The sequence below is a fragment of the Paramisgurnus dabryanus genome, chromosome 3 (genome assembly GCF_030506205.2).
Source record: "Paramisgurnus dabryanus chromosome 3, PD_genome_1.1, whole genome shotgun sequence".
Taxonomy (NCBI): domain Eukaryota; kingdom Metazoa; phylum Chordata; class Actinopteri; order Cypriniformes; family Cobitidae; genus Paramisgurnus; species Paramisgurnus dabryanus.
Genome location: NC_133339.1, coordinates 17,689,541 through 17,704,287, shown reverse-complemented (window position 1 = coordinate 17,704,287; position 14,747 = coordinate 17,689,541). Strand labels below are relative to the sequence as shown.

Below are 14,747 nucleotides of genomic sequence, written 5' to 3'. Positions count from 1 at the left end.
ATAAATATTTGGTGTCCCCAGAGTACATAAGGGAAGTTTTACCTCAAAATACCATATACATAATTATTATAACATTTTGTAGGTGTGCGAAAAATGTGCCGTTTTGTGCTCTTTAATGCAAATGAGCTGATGAAATGCAAACACTGATCACAATGATAGTGGTTTATTGAAATTGAAGCTCGACTGTGCTGACAATTATTCTCTCTCTCTCTCTCTCTCTCTCTCTCTCTCTCTCTCTCTCTCTCTCTCTCTCTCTCTCTCTCTCTCTCTCTCTCTCTCTCTCTCTCTCTCTCTCTCTCTCTCTCTCTCTCTCTCTCTCTCTCTCTCTCTCTCTCTGTACTAAATGGCAGTGCCGTTCATGATTACCCTCTTAAAAAATCCCCCCAAGAGATTAAATTATAATAAATGTACATATTTTTTGCTTCCATTCTTTTTTCACTACTTTGACTTCACTTTAAACTTGATTTGGTTGATCTTGTATTTAGCTAGCTAATCTTTATTTCTGCTTTTGAAATGTAAGTTATTGTGTTATTATCTTACTCACTCATAAGTCTAATGTTTACCCTTTCTATGATTGGTCAAACCTGCTTGGAGGAAGTCTGGTTGTTACAGTAGCACCAATCATAACAAAGGGCGTGGCTTCGTGCCCCGTGGATGTTACGTCAAAATAAAATGGCGTCGCACTTCAGCGGTGTACTGCAACTCACAGACCTGGATGATTTTATCACTCCGTCTCAGGTTAAATATTTTTTTATCAAAAAACTAATTAAAATCATACATTGCTATCAAGTAAAGTTACATACTTTAGATCAGCATGGTGTGTCAGGCAAGAAGGTGTGATTTAACGATGAGCAAAGCGAGTAACATTGTGTAAATCAACGGTACAAATTCTAAAGCACAGAAGTGTCACGTGCATCACACATTTCTAAAATTTTTTTGTTCACTTTAGTCGAAAGTTCATTGATTGCGTTTCAAAACCTTTTAAGCTCTCTACATAGACAGTTAGAAACGGGTGTTTATGACAATATTTGCACGTGCCTAGAAAGCCATACAGTTAATTTAAAGGGATAGTTCTCCCATAAAATAAAATTCTGTCATAATTTACTCACTCTCATTTTGTTACAAACCTGTATTCATTTTTTGCTCTGATGAAGACAAAGGAAAATCATTTGGAAAATGTTTGCAAACAAACCGTTCGTGAGCCCCATTAACTTCCATAGAGGGTTTTCACCGACGTCACGTTCTGGGCGGTAACCCGGATGCGCGGCCATTGTGGAGGCACTCGGTGTAAATAAAAGAACTGAACGGAGTACAATGGATTATTGTGCGCTTTGGATATTTTAAATCAGGGGTGGGGAACCCTGGTCCTGGAGGGCCACTGTCCTGCAGAGTTTAGTTCCAACCCTAATTAAACACACCTGAAAAATCTAATTCAAGTCTTTAGGATTACTTGAAAATGAAATTCAGGTGTGTTTGATGAGGGTTGGAACTAAACTCTGCAGGACAGTGGCCCTCCAGGGACCCAGGGTTCCCCACTCCTGTTTTAAATGAATGTAGACATGTCTAATAGTGATGGGCATTCCGGCTCTTTCCATTGGTTCGGCTCAAGCTCCGGCTCTACATTTTAGTGATGGCAGTCCGGCTCTTTTCATAGATTCGGCTCTTCTGGCTCGGCTCCCTTAGAAGAGCCGGCTCCCCTGCATGTGTCTGAAGATTCGGCTCTGCTCGTTCGCTACAAAGAATCAGCTCTTAGAGCCGGCGTTCGCGAACGACCCATCACTAATGTCTAAACAACAGAAAACACGGCAATAATTAATAATTTTCCTTGACGACGTTCGGGATATACTTCAGTGCCTGTGCTCTGTTGTGATGCGGAGTGCCTCCAATATGGCAACTACCACTCTGAAGACGCGTCGTGAAAACCCTCTATAGTAGGAAAAATTAATACTATGGAAGTGATTGGTTCTTACGAACTGTTTGGTTACAAAAAGTCTTATTTCACAAAATATATCCAGTTTAGAGGGATTTTACTCATGTTTAAATTCCCCAAATTTATCAGGAATGTGTAAAGCCTGTAAAAGTGGAAAAGAAACCGGGAAGATCTGTAGCTAAAATTCAGATCGAAGATGATGGCAGTTATTTTCAAGTCCATCAGGTCAGTAATTTTTTTCCTTTAGCTTTATTTGTCAATACTTGAATGGTGTAATTAAAAATATTGGGTGACTTTGTTCTTAACATCTCACTAATGCAGACAGTAGATGACACATACAGTATGTAATTTATTCAGGATGGTCAAAAACAAAAGCTGGAGAAAGCGAAGATTACTCTGAATGACTGTCTCGCATGCAGCGGCTGTATTACATCTGCAGAAAGTGTGCTTATCACCCAACAGAGCCATGAGGAACTGTATCGTGTGCTTAACCATAATAAGGTAATGTTTACATCATAGCACCACATTTGTTCAGATCTTCTGAAATAAAATGTTATAGCGAAGTGTGTGTCTTAGCAGCAGGCTAGCGCTAGTGAGAAGAAAGTGCTGGTGGTGTCTGTATCTCCACAGTCGAGAGCATCACTGGCTGCACACTTTGGTCTCAGCAGCGGTGAGGTGGCCCGAAGACTCACCAGCTTCCTGAAAAACCTGGGTGAGTAAAGAATTATCAGTTTGTGTCTGCAATTCATAACATTAGCATCCAACAATAATGTTACAGTAGTTTTACTTGAAGCGTATGTTAAAATGCATAGCTTGAATGCACTGCTGTTTGCCAAATGCATGCATGTAAAAAATAAAATACATCTTTTTTTGGGATTTAGGTGTCCATAACGTCTTTGACACTGGCTTCAGTCGCTCTTTCAGTCTTTTAGAAAGCCAGAGAGAGTTTCTGGAGCGATTCAGACGAAAGGATGTAGACAAGAAAGCCCTACCGATGCTGGTGTCTGCCTGTCCAGGTAATTTCTCTTGCGTAGGTCGTTTGTATGTTTTATTATTGCACGAGCTTAACTGTATGCTTAATTCTGTTCCCTGCTATCAGTTTAATCTTTTCAAATGACCTTTGTATACTTTGGACAGGCTGGATTTGCTATGCTGAGAAGACTCACGGCGAATTCATCCTTCCTTACATCAGCACGACCCGCTCGCCTCAGCAGATGATGGGGTCTTTAGTCAAGAGCTACTTTGCCACACAGAAGGTACTACAAACTAAACTTCTGTTCAGAGAGCAACAAATTGTACTTATACTTAAATCAGAGTCTCGTTGTTTGTTTTTCTATTTTAAATTGAACTTTAATTTGCTTTTGGCTACCTTACACCAAAAGTATGTGGACACTCCCGACTAATTCACAGGATTGGTTTTACCAGTAATTCCACTGTGGATAATGTTGAACACTGTAGTATACAAAACATTTCTAGGCAACTGTGGCAAAAAATTGGGCACGGCTCTTTTCTGTTCCAGCATGCAATGACAAATGGTTTTGAAATTAACAGAATAGTTCACGTCAAAAGTTCAATACACAGGATGGCATTAAAGGGATACTCCATCCAAATATCAAACTTAAATTACCCCATGTTTTCTTCACCCTCAAGCAATCCGAGATACAATCTAAAATACAATCTCACAATCTAACATATGGCACTCCCGTATGTTAGACACTGTGTGACAAAGAAACATGTAAAATAATCCACTCATAACAAATGATTGAGTTATTAATATTGTTTTAAGGCGAGTAAATAATAGGATAATTTTTATTTTCTGTGAACTGTTCCTTTCTTCAAGCACACACCCATACATTTGTTTGAGTAGTGTGCTCATGTGTATCTGCAATAACCTTTTTCTTGAACAGGGTGTTTCACCACAGAATATCTATCATGTGACTGTGATGCCCTGCTATGATAAGAAGTTAGAGGCTTCCAGACCAGATTTCTACCTCGGCGAGTATGAAACCAGAGAGGTGGATTGTGTCATCACTTCAGGTTTGTGAAGCTAAAAGCTTTGTGAATCTATCATTCTCTTATAATTCACTCACCGTCATCCCAGATGTATATGACTTTCTTCTATGTGCTTCACACAAACAAATAACTTTATAAAAATACCATCATCCTGTGGCTCGTCCTGGTGACGATACTATCACAACCACAAGGATGAGATGATATTGTTTATTTTTTTTTACCTTGGTTCACAGGTGAAGTTTTAAAGATGTTGGAAGAGGAGAATGTGTCTTTGAGGGATGTGGAACCGGCTGCCGTAGACACAATGTGAGTTCTCTGTATTATTTTTGAGATCTTTTTTAAAGGGACAGTAGTAGGGTTTTAAGTGTTTTATTAATCAAAATCAATGTCTTTATTCATAAATATGTCCTCATTGGTGTCAAATGACCTCTGCCAATGATCTGACTTTTCTTTGTAAGCTTAAAATTTCTTCTCTTTAGTTTCATTGAGTACGTTTACATGCACAGAATAAGCGGATAACTATTAAAAATCTGCTTATTATAGAAAACTGTTTTCATGCGTTTACATGCAAATCAATAAGCCGGCTCTGCAGTCAACTGCGTTTACATGGGACTTGGAGAATTATCAGTTTTCTCACAGGCAGTGACGTCACCACCTATAGTACATAATAGTCGATCAAAAAGACGACGGCATATCTGTCTTAAGCTATATTGTTGTATCTCTCCTCGTGTCTGCAGAACCTGTAAATGTAACATGAGCTTCTATTTTAACAGTTTCTCTGCCAACTGCTTTAGTCCAGCGGAGACTTTTATGCGTTACTTTGCAATTACTTCCGCATGTGACATTTATCTTTCATACGCGGGGACATGCGCACATGGACAAAACCGTGAGAAAGCAGGTTAAGGTGTTTACATGCACGCGAAATCGGCGTAATGAGCACAAAACTACCTGTGCTGATCGGTTTTTGCTTACGCTGTTTATTAGCTTTCCCCGATTAAAGAAAACCATTTTACGCGTTTACATGACCCCACGTGTTATCAGTTTATCAAGCATAATCGGCGTAAGACTGTGCATGTAAACGCACTCAGTGAATGGGTAAGTCCGAAGAGGCTTCCATGTCGCTCCACCATATTGATAAACTATAATAGCAGAGAGGGACAAAAAGCACTAGCCTACCAACGCGTTTCCACAACACGTTTTTATTCAGAACACGTGAACACATCAACATGTCATAATAAATGATCTATATGATATTTTGTGCTAAAACTTCACATATGTACTCGGGGGACACTAAAGATTTATTTGACTTCTTAAAAAAAAGTGTTGTGACATGGCCCCTTTAAATGTAAAACCTATGCACTTCAGAAGAAAACTAATATTTATTTGTGTTTTGGTGTACTGTACCCTGTTGTAGGTTCAGTAATGTATGTGGAGAGGAGATGTTAGGTCACGCAGGAAGTGGATCTGGAGGTTATCTACATCATGTCTTCAAACATGCTGCCAAACAACTCTTTGGGATCGAACTAGACGAACTCACATACAAGACTATGAAGTAAGCATGTAGTCACATATACATTTATACTCCTTTAGAGCCATGGTAATGCATACCTTGCTTTTGTGCATGTAGCAGGGCAATATCTTTATTATTTGCAAAAATATAAATACCATTGTACTGTAGAGGTACAGGGTAGTTATTTAAAGGAACACGCCCACATTTTGGGAATTTAGCTTATTCACCGTATCCCTCAGAGTTAAATAAGTCCATACATATCTTTATCATCTCCGTGCGTACTATAACTCTGTCTGATGCAGCCTCTGGTAGCTTAGCTTAGCACAAAGACTGGAAGTGAATGGCTCCAGCTAGCATACTGCTCCCAATAAGTGACAAAATAACGACAACATTTTCCTATTTATATGTTGTGATTTGTATAGTCACATCGTGTATAAATAACAGGGTCGTATGAGACACAAAGGATGCTGGAAAATGAGCATATGTTCCAAACTAGTGGAGTGTCCCTTGAACTATTTCCATTGGTTGTTGAACTTTTTCTGTTGTTTTAACAGAAACAAAGACTTCCAGGAAGTGACTTTGGAGAAGGACGGCGATGTGCTGCTGCGGTTCGCAACTGTCTACGGCTTCAGAAACATTCAGAACCTGGTGCAGAAGCTGAAGAGAGGAAAGTCACCTTACCACTTTGTAGAAGTGATGGCATGTCCATCAGGTACGACTGAATACTGAACCACACCTTTCTGTGATCTGGAAGACCTTAACTAGTTTGTTTGAATATGTAAAGTGTATTTTAATTTTTCAAATGTAGCTATTGATCTTTGTTGATTTTGCATGCACATGATACGTAATGTCAAATCATGTAAATTGTCTGCTTTGACATGTTAGCAAACAAACAGGGTCAAATTTTACTCCATTGAGTGCTTTAAATTGGCAAGCGATAGGAACTAAAGGGTGTCCTTCTTTATTGAGATGATCTACTCATTCTGTTTTTGTCCTGAATTCGCATAACCTTTGAATAGCATGAGATAATAAATAGATAGGGTCAAGTTGGTATCAATATGTTTGTTTTAAAATGAGTGATTTACTATCTCTCTTTAGGATGCCTGAATGGAGGAGGGCAGCTTAAACCTTCAGCAGATCAGTCTAATAAGGAGCTGCTTCAACTGGTAGAGGAGCTGTACCACATGGAGAGAACCTCGGCACCTGAGGAAGACAAGCAGGTGGCTGAGCTTTACCACAGCTGGTTAGAGAGTGTGGGAGAGGAGAAAGCCAAACAGTTACTCCACACACAGTATCACGCCATAGAAAAAAACACAACTAGTCTCAGTATAAAGTGGTGAGGCGGCGAGATCAGCCATCGACATCATCTTGTTTTGTCTCTTTGCCTTCGGTTTCAATATCGTACACCTTTTCAAATGTGTAAAGTTAGTATTTAAAGAAATACTCCACTTTCATAAAAAAATCCCCCCATGTCATCCAATATGTACGGAGCCCCTAAAGGGACATGAAGCAAAAATTAAATAAAGTTTAGTTTCATGTGCTCACGCGAAACCTTCATGTGCAGAATATATATTTTTTTATTTTAGTTTTGCATGCTCATGTGAAGCTATTGCGCGAGCATGCGAAACTATCACGTGCTCACCTGAAACTATCGTGCGCGCACGTGAAAGCGAAAGTTTCACGCGAGCACGCGAAACTAAACAAAAAAAAAATTTTGCACATGAAGGTTTCACGTGAGCACATGAAACTAAACTTTAGGATTTTTTTACTCCAATGTCACCTTAGGGGCTCGGTATATATGTTTTTGTTTCTTTGAGAAGAAATTAAGTTTTTTGAGGAAAACATTTCAGGATTTTTCTCATTTTAATAGACTTTATTGGACATCAACAGTTTACTGTTTCAAAGCAACTTCAAAGGGCTCTAAACGATCCCAACCAAGGGATATAAGGGTTTTATCTCTCAAAATGATTGTAATTTTCGCAAAAAAATTAAAAATATGTACTTTTTAACCACAACTACTCATCTTGCACTAGCCGTGTGACGTGCCAGCATGGCCTTTTGTATTACGCAATCACGTCAATAGGTCATGGGTTACATATGTGAAACGCACATTTGCGGACCATTTTAAACAATAAACTGACACAAATACATTAATTAGTATCATTCCACACACAACAACATCAGAATGGTCCTCTTTCTCTACACTTGTAAACACTAGAGTCGTAGTTTTACATACTTCGTGTAGCGAATTTTGCGTGTCTTTATTTGTGTGTCGAATTTTGCAGTGTCTTATCTAGCGTAACGAGCAGGATTTTTGCAAAAAAAACCTTTTTAATCATAACTTCTCGTCTTGCCCTAGCCTTGTGATGCGCCACGCTGGCGCATCACAAGGCTAGTGCAAAACGAGAAGTTATGATTAAAAAGGTTTTTTTTTGCAAAAATCCTGCTCGTTACGCTAGATAAGACACTTATGCCTCGGTTGGGATCGGTTAGAGCCCACTAAGTACACTTTATTTAGAAAAAAACTGTAATATTTTCCTCAATTTTTTATTTCTTCTCGACTAAACAAAAAAAAATACATAAACATCTTGGATAACATGCGGGAGTAAAATATCAGATTTTTTTATTATTATTATAAAAATAAATTTATTTTAACTTGAATTTTGACACTACATCAAACAATAATTTACATTCATTCACAAATTTAACTGAATATTATTCAATATACTACTGAAAATATCTAGTTGAGACAAATGAAAGACGCTATTGTCCGTTTACAGCCATGGGCTTTCATAAGACCCATAGTTTCTGTATCATTTTCTTCAGTTCTGGTTGTGAATATTTTTTATGATAAATAGGGTGCACTGAAATGATTGTATCACAAATACTTTAAACATTTATTCAGAAATATATTTTGCATTATGATAATCAATCATGTTGCCTTGTCTATATAATCATTCAGTGTACATATTTATTGAGGAAGTAAGCTAAAGTAATATTTTACAAATTTTTTATGTTTTTGTGGGGTTATTTATTTCATTTTTTGTTAGTATAGGCCTTTTAGATTTATGCAAATTAATAAAGTTGAATAAATGAATAATACTATTGTAAATGTTTACTCCCTTTTCCTATTTAAAATGCTAATTTTAAGAAACTGTTTATTTCTCAAACTACTATAAAAGTACTTTTATACCCATTATTAGCAGACTTATAATAATCAATAAATATGTGCAACTGTATTCATTTACATTAAGACTTTATTTAGTTTGAACACTTTATAAATCATCTTTTTTGTTAACATTTGATTGTGAAAAGTGCAAGATTTTCTGAAGCTTGAAACAAGACAAAGCCAAATGAATTGTGAGGTGTTCAACACGGTCTACATTCAGCCAGACATCTAGAACGTCTCTCATCAACAATTGTTCATAAAACTTCATAACATCTTAAAAATATTTCTTTTTGATTTTCAAAATAAAACATTTCAAATGAGAAATATTTTACAATAAAACTATAATTGATGGTCAAACATGACATGAATTATTCAGAAAGTGACAAAGGCAGAACATGTCAAAACTCACATAAACATACATAAATAAAGACAGATAGCACAAATAAGCCTACAGCACAGAGCTTCCTCTCAATCGTCATGTTAGTGATTTTTCGATAATAAAAAAGTTTGTCATGTGTATTGCTTACTATAGACCATACGCTGACTTAAAAAATTGTGCTTTTGCTATAAATGGAGGGCATGCAAATGGCTCATATAGCCCTGGTATTGTTTAGTGAAATGCTGGGCAGAGACAAGCGTCTAGTGCGTTTGGCTTTTATGAAAGGACGAGCATGAAATAACACAGACTCATTCCTTGGGAACCCTAAAGCCGTCCTTCTCTTTACGGATCATTTTCATAGCTTCAATTGGATCGGTGGTCCCAGCGTGCTCTTGTACTGATTTCTCTCTGAAGACCAAACAAAGCAAAAACATTATATAATTATTAATTAATTATTTTTTATAATTATTAATTAATTATTTTTTAAAACACACAATTGTTATGAATAATGTTTTTTTAATCAGTAAACAATGCCAACCATGGAGTTGAAATGAATGCACGTACCTCACTCTCATAAATGGATTATAAGTGAACTCTTCTGCCATGGTGGAAGGAATTGTCGGCACTCCGCTGTTGTATTTCTCCTAATTAGGATGCAAAAATCAATCATAAGGATTAAGAATTAAATGCATTTGATATAAAACATTTGTTAAGAAGAAAATAAAGATAATACCTTGGCCCATGCTAGTTTTGTTCGGATGGCTTCGTTTTTTGGCTCAACATGTCGTGCAAATTTCAGATTGTTGATGGTGTACTCGTGACCGCAGTACACACGCTAAACCAATGCAAAAGTGAAAGACATGATTCTTTATTACCTAAAAGGTCATATGTGTATGAATATAATGCATGCAATATATACATACAATCATAAGCAGCGTTTTTCATACACTATTTATTCCCTGTATCTACATATAATTATTAAATCATGAACTTTCATAGAACACGCTGTTATGCATGTAGATTTAAAAGTTTAATGTCTAAAAATATGTGTAAAATTCAGTTTGAATGAGAGCATGATTACCGTCTCTGGAGGAAGACGACCTAAAACGTCTATCAGGGCTTTGTACATCTCATCAGGGGTTCCTTCAAAGAACTTCCCACATCCAGCCACAAACAAAGTGTCCCCTGCACACAGAATTTATAAATGCACATTTATGCAGGAAACAACTGTTCATCTGCCAGCTAGCTGTGTTTACTTTTATTCAATTCTGTTAATATCCCTTTATTATAATGGTCCAGCTACAATTTTAATGATGTCAATATTTCAATTTTGTAAGTGTGTGGTGCACTTAATAATTAAAAAAAGCTTTAATGACGTTTATACTTTTCTAATTAAAATACTTACTCTCTCTCAACAGGTATTGTTTCAGAATAGTTAAAACTAGTTACTTGGTATAAGCACTTCTTGTATTATTCCCTCCATATGAAAAATCACTTTGTTTTCTAGAATTTGTAAGTCACTTTGGATAAAAGCATCTGCTAAATTTATATTGTCCTATCCTAACAAACCACACATCAATGGAAAACTAATTTATTTAACTTTCAGAAGTTGTATAAATCCCTGGTGACTGATATATTCTATTATATAGACGGTTTCAGCATTAACAACATAAACAATCGGGTTTCGTGGTCATCGCGTGATGCGTAACTTCCGGTAAACTCCGCAAAGAATAAATAACAACAAAGTCCTTTAAGAGTAGTTTATTTATATAACAAGCAAAATAAACAACACGTAGATTAGGAACCCAAAACATTTGTTATTTTCGACGAGGTATTTGTTTAAGAGTTCAGTTTCAGCAACCGGACCATTAAACAAACAGTAAAGTTTGGACCAGACGCTTATGGCGTCAACGCACGTGCGCCCGATGAAACGGTCTGTGTGCGCACCGTACATTTAATAATTTCATAAGTTTTACATTTTCTTTGAAGCCATGAAACATTGTGAAGAAACTCTTCACAAATAAATGTGACTTGAGATTAAAGTGCACCTATTTCATTGCTAATAAACAACGTTATTTTGTGTATTTGGTATAAAACAATCTGTTTGCGTGGTTTATGGTTAAAAAACGTCCTTGTCCTTGAATACCTCTGACGTCAGCCGGAAATGTGACGCTCCTTACCATTTTTAAAAGATTCGCTCACAATTAGGGATTGACCGATATGGATTTTTCAGTGCCGATGCCAATACCGATTTTTGTTTCATTAGCCTCAGCCGATGACCGATACAGGCTGCCGATTTTCTTGAGCCGATATTTGGAGCCGATACTGCTTTTGCTCACACATTTTACATCATAAAAATTACACAAAGAAGATGCTAAATGTTACAAGTCTCAATTTAAAAAAAGTAATATTTATTGAACTAATAACTATATTTAACAAATAGTAAAAACAGTTGAGGGTGCAATGGAACCATCTTTCGATATTGTCATGGAAAGGTTGGTTGTTTTTAGTCACATGACCTGCAATCGCTTGCAGCTTCCAGCACTCTGTCTGTAAATAATGCCAGAAAAAAAATCGGCGAACACGGCAGCCACGTATCGGCTGATGCCGATACACATTAAACTCGGAAATATCAGCCCGAAATATCGGTCTATCACTACTCACAATGCAATGCTAACAAGAGTTAACTTACAGGCTGAGCCTGAAGCAGTAGGAATTATGATAAAGTCGGACTAGTCTACATCACCAATCCCAACAATTAAACTGTTGCCTACAATCTGTGTGTTTGTTGTAGTCCAAGAAAAGAGATTTATGTTGGAGACAATTACTCATGTCATTGTTGGGTTTGTACCTTTTGCATATTGTTAACATGTACTAATACACACTTACACACCAAAGGAAATGTAAAATTGTGAATCGGATAATTGGTGCTCTTTAAATGTCTTACCTGTGAATACAGCTGGTGGTTCTGTGCTGTTTTCTTTCGTTACGAAGTAGCAGATGTGACCACTGGTGTGACATGGCGTAAACAAACACTTTACATTCAGGGATCCCACCTGAAATGATTATTATAGTAAGAAATATATGATCTTACACATGCCCAGGTGATATATCACACACCAAAACCCTAAATCTGTACCAAAAGAACAGTATTTGCATTGATGCATTAGGCAGATGTTCATCCAAAGTATACATTTTTGTATTTCCCATTGGAATTTAACACACAACCTTTGCAATGGTTGTGCAATGCCCTGACAAGTATGAGCAAATGTATTAGTAATGCCTCCACCACCAATCTACCACACCAGGTTCTTACCAGATAAGAAGTCAGTGACTCACTTTAAACGTGTTGTAGTGCGTAACTTTTTGAGTTAATCCTCCCACTCTGTCATCTCCCCCGTACACTGTCAGTCCTGGCATTAACTTCAGCAGCTTCTCATTGCCTCCGGCGTGATCCCTGAAATTTTTACAAACATCCACTCTGGTCGGTCATAATTACACAGCATCATTATTAGCGCTTTAGAGACACATCATCCAACTCACCAGTGATGGTGCGTGGTAAGGACCGTTCGGAGCTTCACGCCATGCTTTTTCACAGCATCCACAACCTGCGATGAATGACAACCATGAATGCATCTGATGTACAGTAGTAGTGTGTAACATGTAATAGACATGTAATTATGCTGTCTTACCTTCTGGGGTTCAACTGGATCAACAATGGCAGCTTCCTTTGTGTCCTCGTCGATCAGAAGGTACATGTAGTTGTCGGTGAGGGCAGGCAGAAGTTCTACCTTCATGTCTGATTGCTTCACAAGAGATGATTTCCTAAGATCGGTGTGGAGCAAGGCTGTAGGAACTTGGAAAACAGATTCAGGCTAAGTAAACATTTCAGATCAGTTTATCAGATTGAACGGGTATAACATCACCTTAATATACTGTAGTCACTATACTTCTAATAAAATACATTAATAAATATCCTACATCTGCTTGGTTTTCGATGATATTTAACAGGTCGAAGCTGATTTCTGGTTATTTGCTCGTCCGGGTTGGTTTTGAGCTAGTTCAGGTTCACCTAGTTAAACTGGTTGCCATGTTTAGGCTACAGGTGGCAGGCTAGTTAAAGATTATTACACGTTTTAATATGCAGGGTAATTTGGTATTAACTAGCAACCCCTACGTTAGAAGTAGGGCTGCATAATAATTAATCACAACTTCTTGTTTGCAGAATAAAAGTTTTTGTTTACATTATGTGTGTGTGTGTGTGTGTGTGTGTGTGTTTACTGTGTCTAATAATTATGTATATATACAGGGCTGTCAAAAGATTAATCGCGATAAGCAAATATATTTTGCAAACACAAAATAAAAGTTTGTGTTTGCTGTGTATTGTGTGTAACTATTATATAAACACACACATACATTTAAGAAATATGTATATATTTTTAAATTAATATAAAATAAAAAAACTAAATGAATAAATAAAATTTTTTTCTTAAATACATACATGTGTGTATTTTATATATACAAAATAGTTACAAACAGTGCACACACAAACAAACGTATATTTTGTATAAGATTAATCGCGATTAATCTTCTGACAGCCCTAATATATAAATACACACACATACATTTATAGTTTTAAGAGAAACAATTATATATTAAGTATTTATATACAATACAAATTATATATAAATATAAAAAAGGAATATACACATAAAAATATTTCATATATATATATATATATATATGCATGTGTATGTATTTATATATACAAAATTATTATACATATTACACACATGTATATGATGTAAACAAAAACTTTTATTCTGCAAACGATTATTTGCGATTAATAGAAGTAATGAAAGTGACTAAAATAATCGTAAAGCTGCTACAATGTTTTAAGGTGACACCATATGTTGTGATACTACAACAAAGTTATTGATAGTGGTAGAAACTATGTTTACACTTTATAATGCTTTGTTAGCTCGTATGTATACTATTTACTATAAAGCTTTGTTAACTGATATGTATAATATTTGAATGCATACTTTATTTTATTTTTAATTCTTTATTTGTGATTTTTAAACGAAAAGTGTGAAATGGGGCCCACTAGTGTATGTTGTTAGATCTTACCATTAAAAATAAAAACAAATGCTGTAGATTAAAAAAGCTTATCATTGCACGCACATAAAGATAGCCACATTAAGCGCTGACGTCACAACAATTCAACACTGTATCAAGAAACCGTTACCACATTATTTTCATAGCAAACAGAAAACATAAGAAGTCAATAAGTGTGACGTCATTGCCAATGCACGACATTTCAAGTGTTGCATGTTATGTTTTTTTAATAATGCATTACATTACAAATATGTCATTCCCGATGACGTTCGTGTCTAAAGCAAACAAGTCTGCTTCACTCTGGTTAGGGAGCAAGTACTCCACCAGATCATAACGAGGACTCTAAATACACCAAAAGCTGTGTGACAACACTGACTGGTGTTTACGTTTCGATAAATATTTCATTCTGCACGTGGGCGAATAATAATTTTAATGTAAACATACCGAATTTATGTGTGACGGCTCCAAACACACCGAGAGTGCACGCACTCGCCACCAGTGACCTAAACCACATATCAAGACTTTAGCTGTACGAGATATTACAGCAACATAGGGAGGAAGTAGAAAGTGTGGTTTAAAGTGCAAATCGGCCCACTTTTAACTTTGACCCCACGTTCGACCAATCCGA

The 14,747-nt window shown here is 36.5% G+C and overlaps 2 protein-coding genes across 4 annotated transcripts; one reads left to right on the top strand and one right to left on the bottom strand.

The window, feature by feature from the left end:
- Window positions 1-598: 598 nt before the first annotated feature.
- On the top strand, window positions 599-7,186 carry narfl (nuclear prelamin A recognition factor-like). 2 transcript variants are annotated; one of them, XM_073813855.1, is made up of 11 exons: window positions 599-738; window positions 2,060-2,155; window positions 2,288-2,431; window positions 2,507-2,642; window positions 2,812-2,946; window positions 3,068-3,186; window positions 3,838-3,967; window positions 4,177-4,249; window positions 5,358-5,495; window positions 6,008-6,165; window positions 6,552-7,186. In XM_073813855.1, the coding sequence occupies exons 1-11, from the start codon at window positions 655-657 to the stop codon at window positions 6,791-6,793; spliced, it is 1,455 nt and encodes a 484-aa protein (XP_073669956.1). In that variant the 5' UTR covers window positions 599-654; the 3' UTR covers window positions 6,794-7,186. The 2 variants fall into 2 exon arrangements, with proteins under 2 accessions (XP_073669956.1, XP_065109016.1); XM_065252944.2 differs by having other exon boundaries at window positions 603-738; window positions 2,510-2,642.
- A 707-nt stretch (window positions 7,187-7,893) lies between these two features.
- hagh (hydroxyacylglutathione hydrolase) lies at window positions 7,894-14,722 on the bottom strand. 2 transcript variants are annotated; one of them, XM_065252946.2, is made up of 9 exons: window positions 14,564-14,722; window positions 12,694-12,857; window positions 12,545-12,609; window positions 12,341-12,458; window positions 11,949-12,057; window positions 10,083-10,186; window positions 9,735-9,836; window positions 9,566-9,645; window positions 7,894-9,409 (listed from the first exon to the last, which is right to left on the bottom strand). In XM_065252946.2, the coding sequence occupies exons 1-9, from the start codon at window positions 14,631-14,633 to the stop codon at window positions 9,310-9,312; spliced, it is 912 nt and encodes a 303-aa protein (XP_065109018.1). In that variant the 5' UTR covers window positions 14,634-14,722; the 3' UTR covers window positions 7,894-9,309. The 2 variants fall into 2 exon arrangements, with proteins under 2 accessions (XP_065109018.1, XP_065109019.1); XM_065252947.2 differs by lacking the exon at window positions 14,564-14,722 and adding an exon at window positions 12,983-13,103.
- Between the last annotated feature and the right edge of the window lie 25 nt (window positions 14,723-14,747).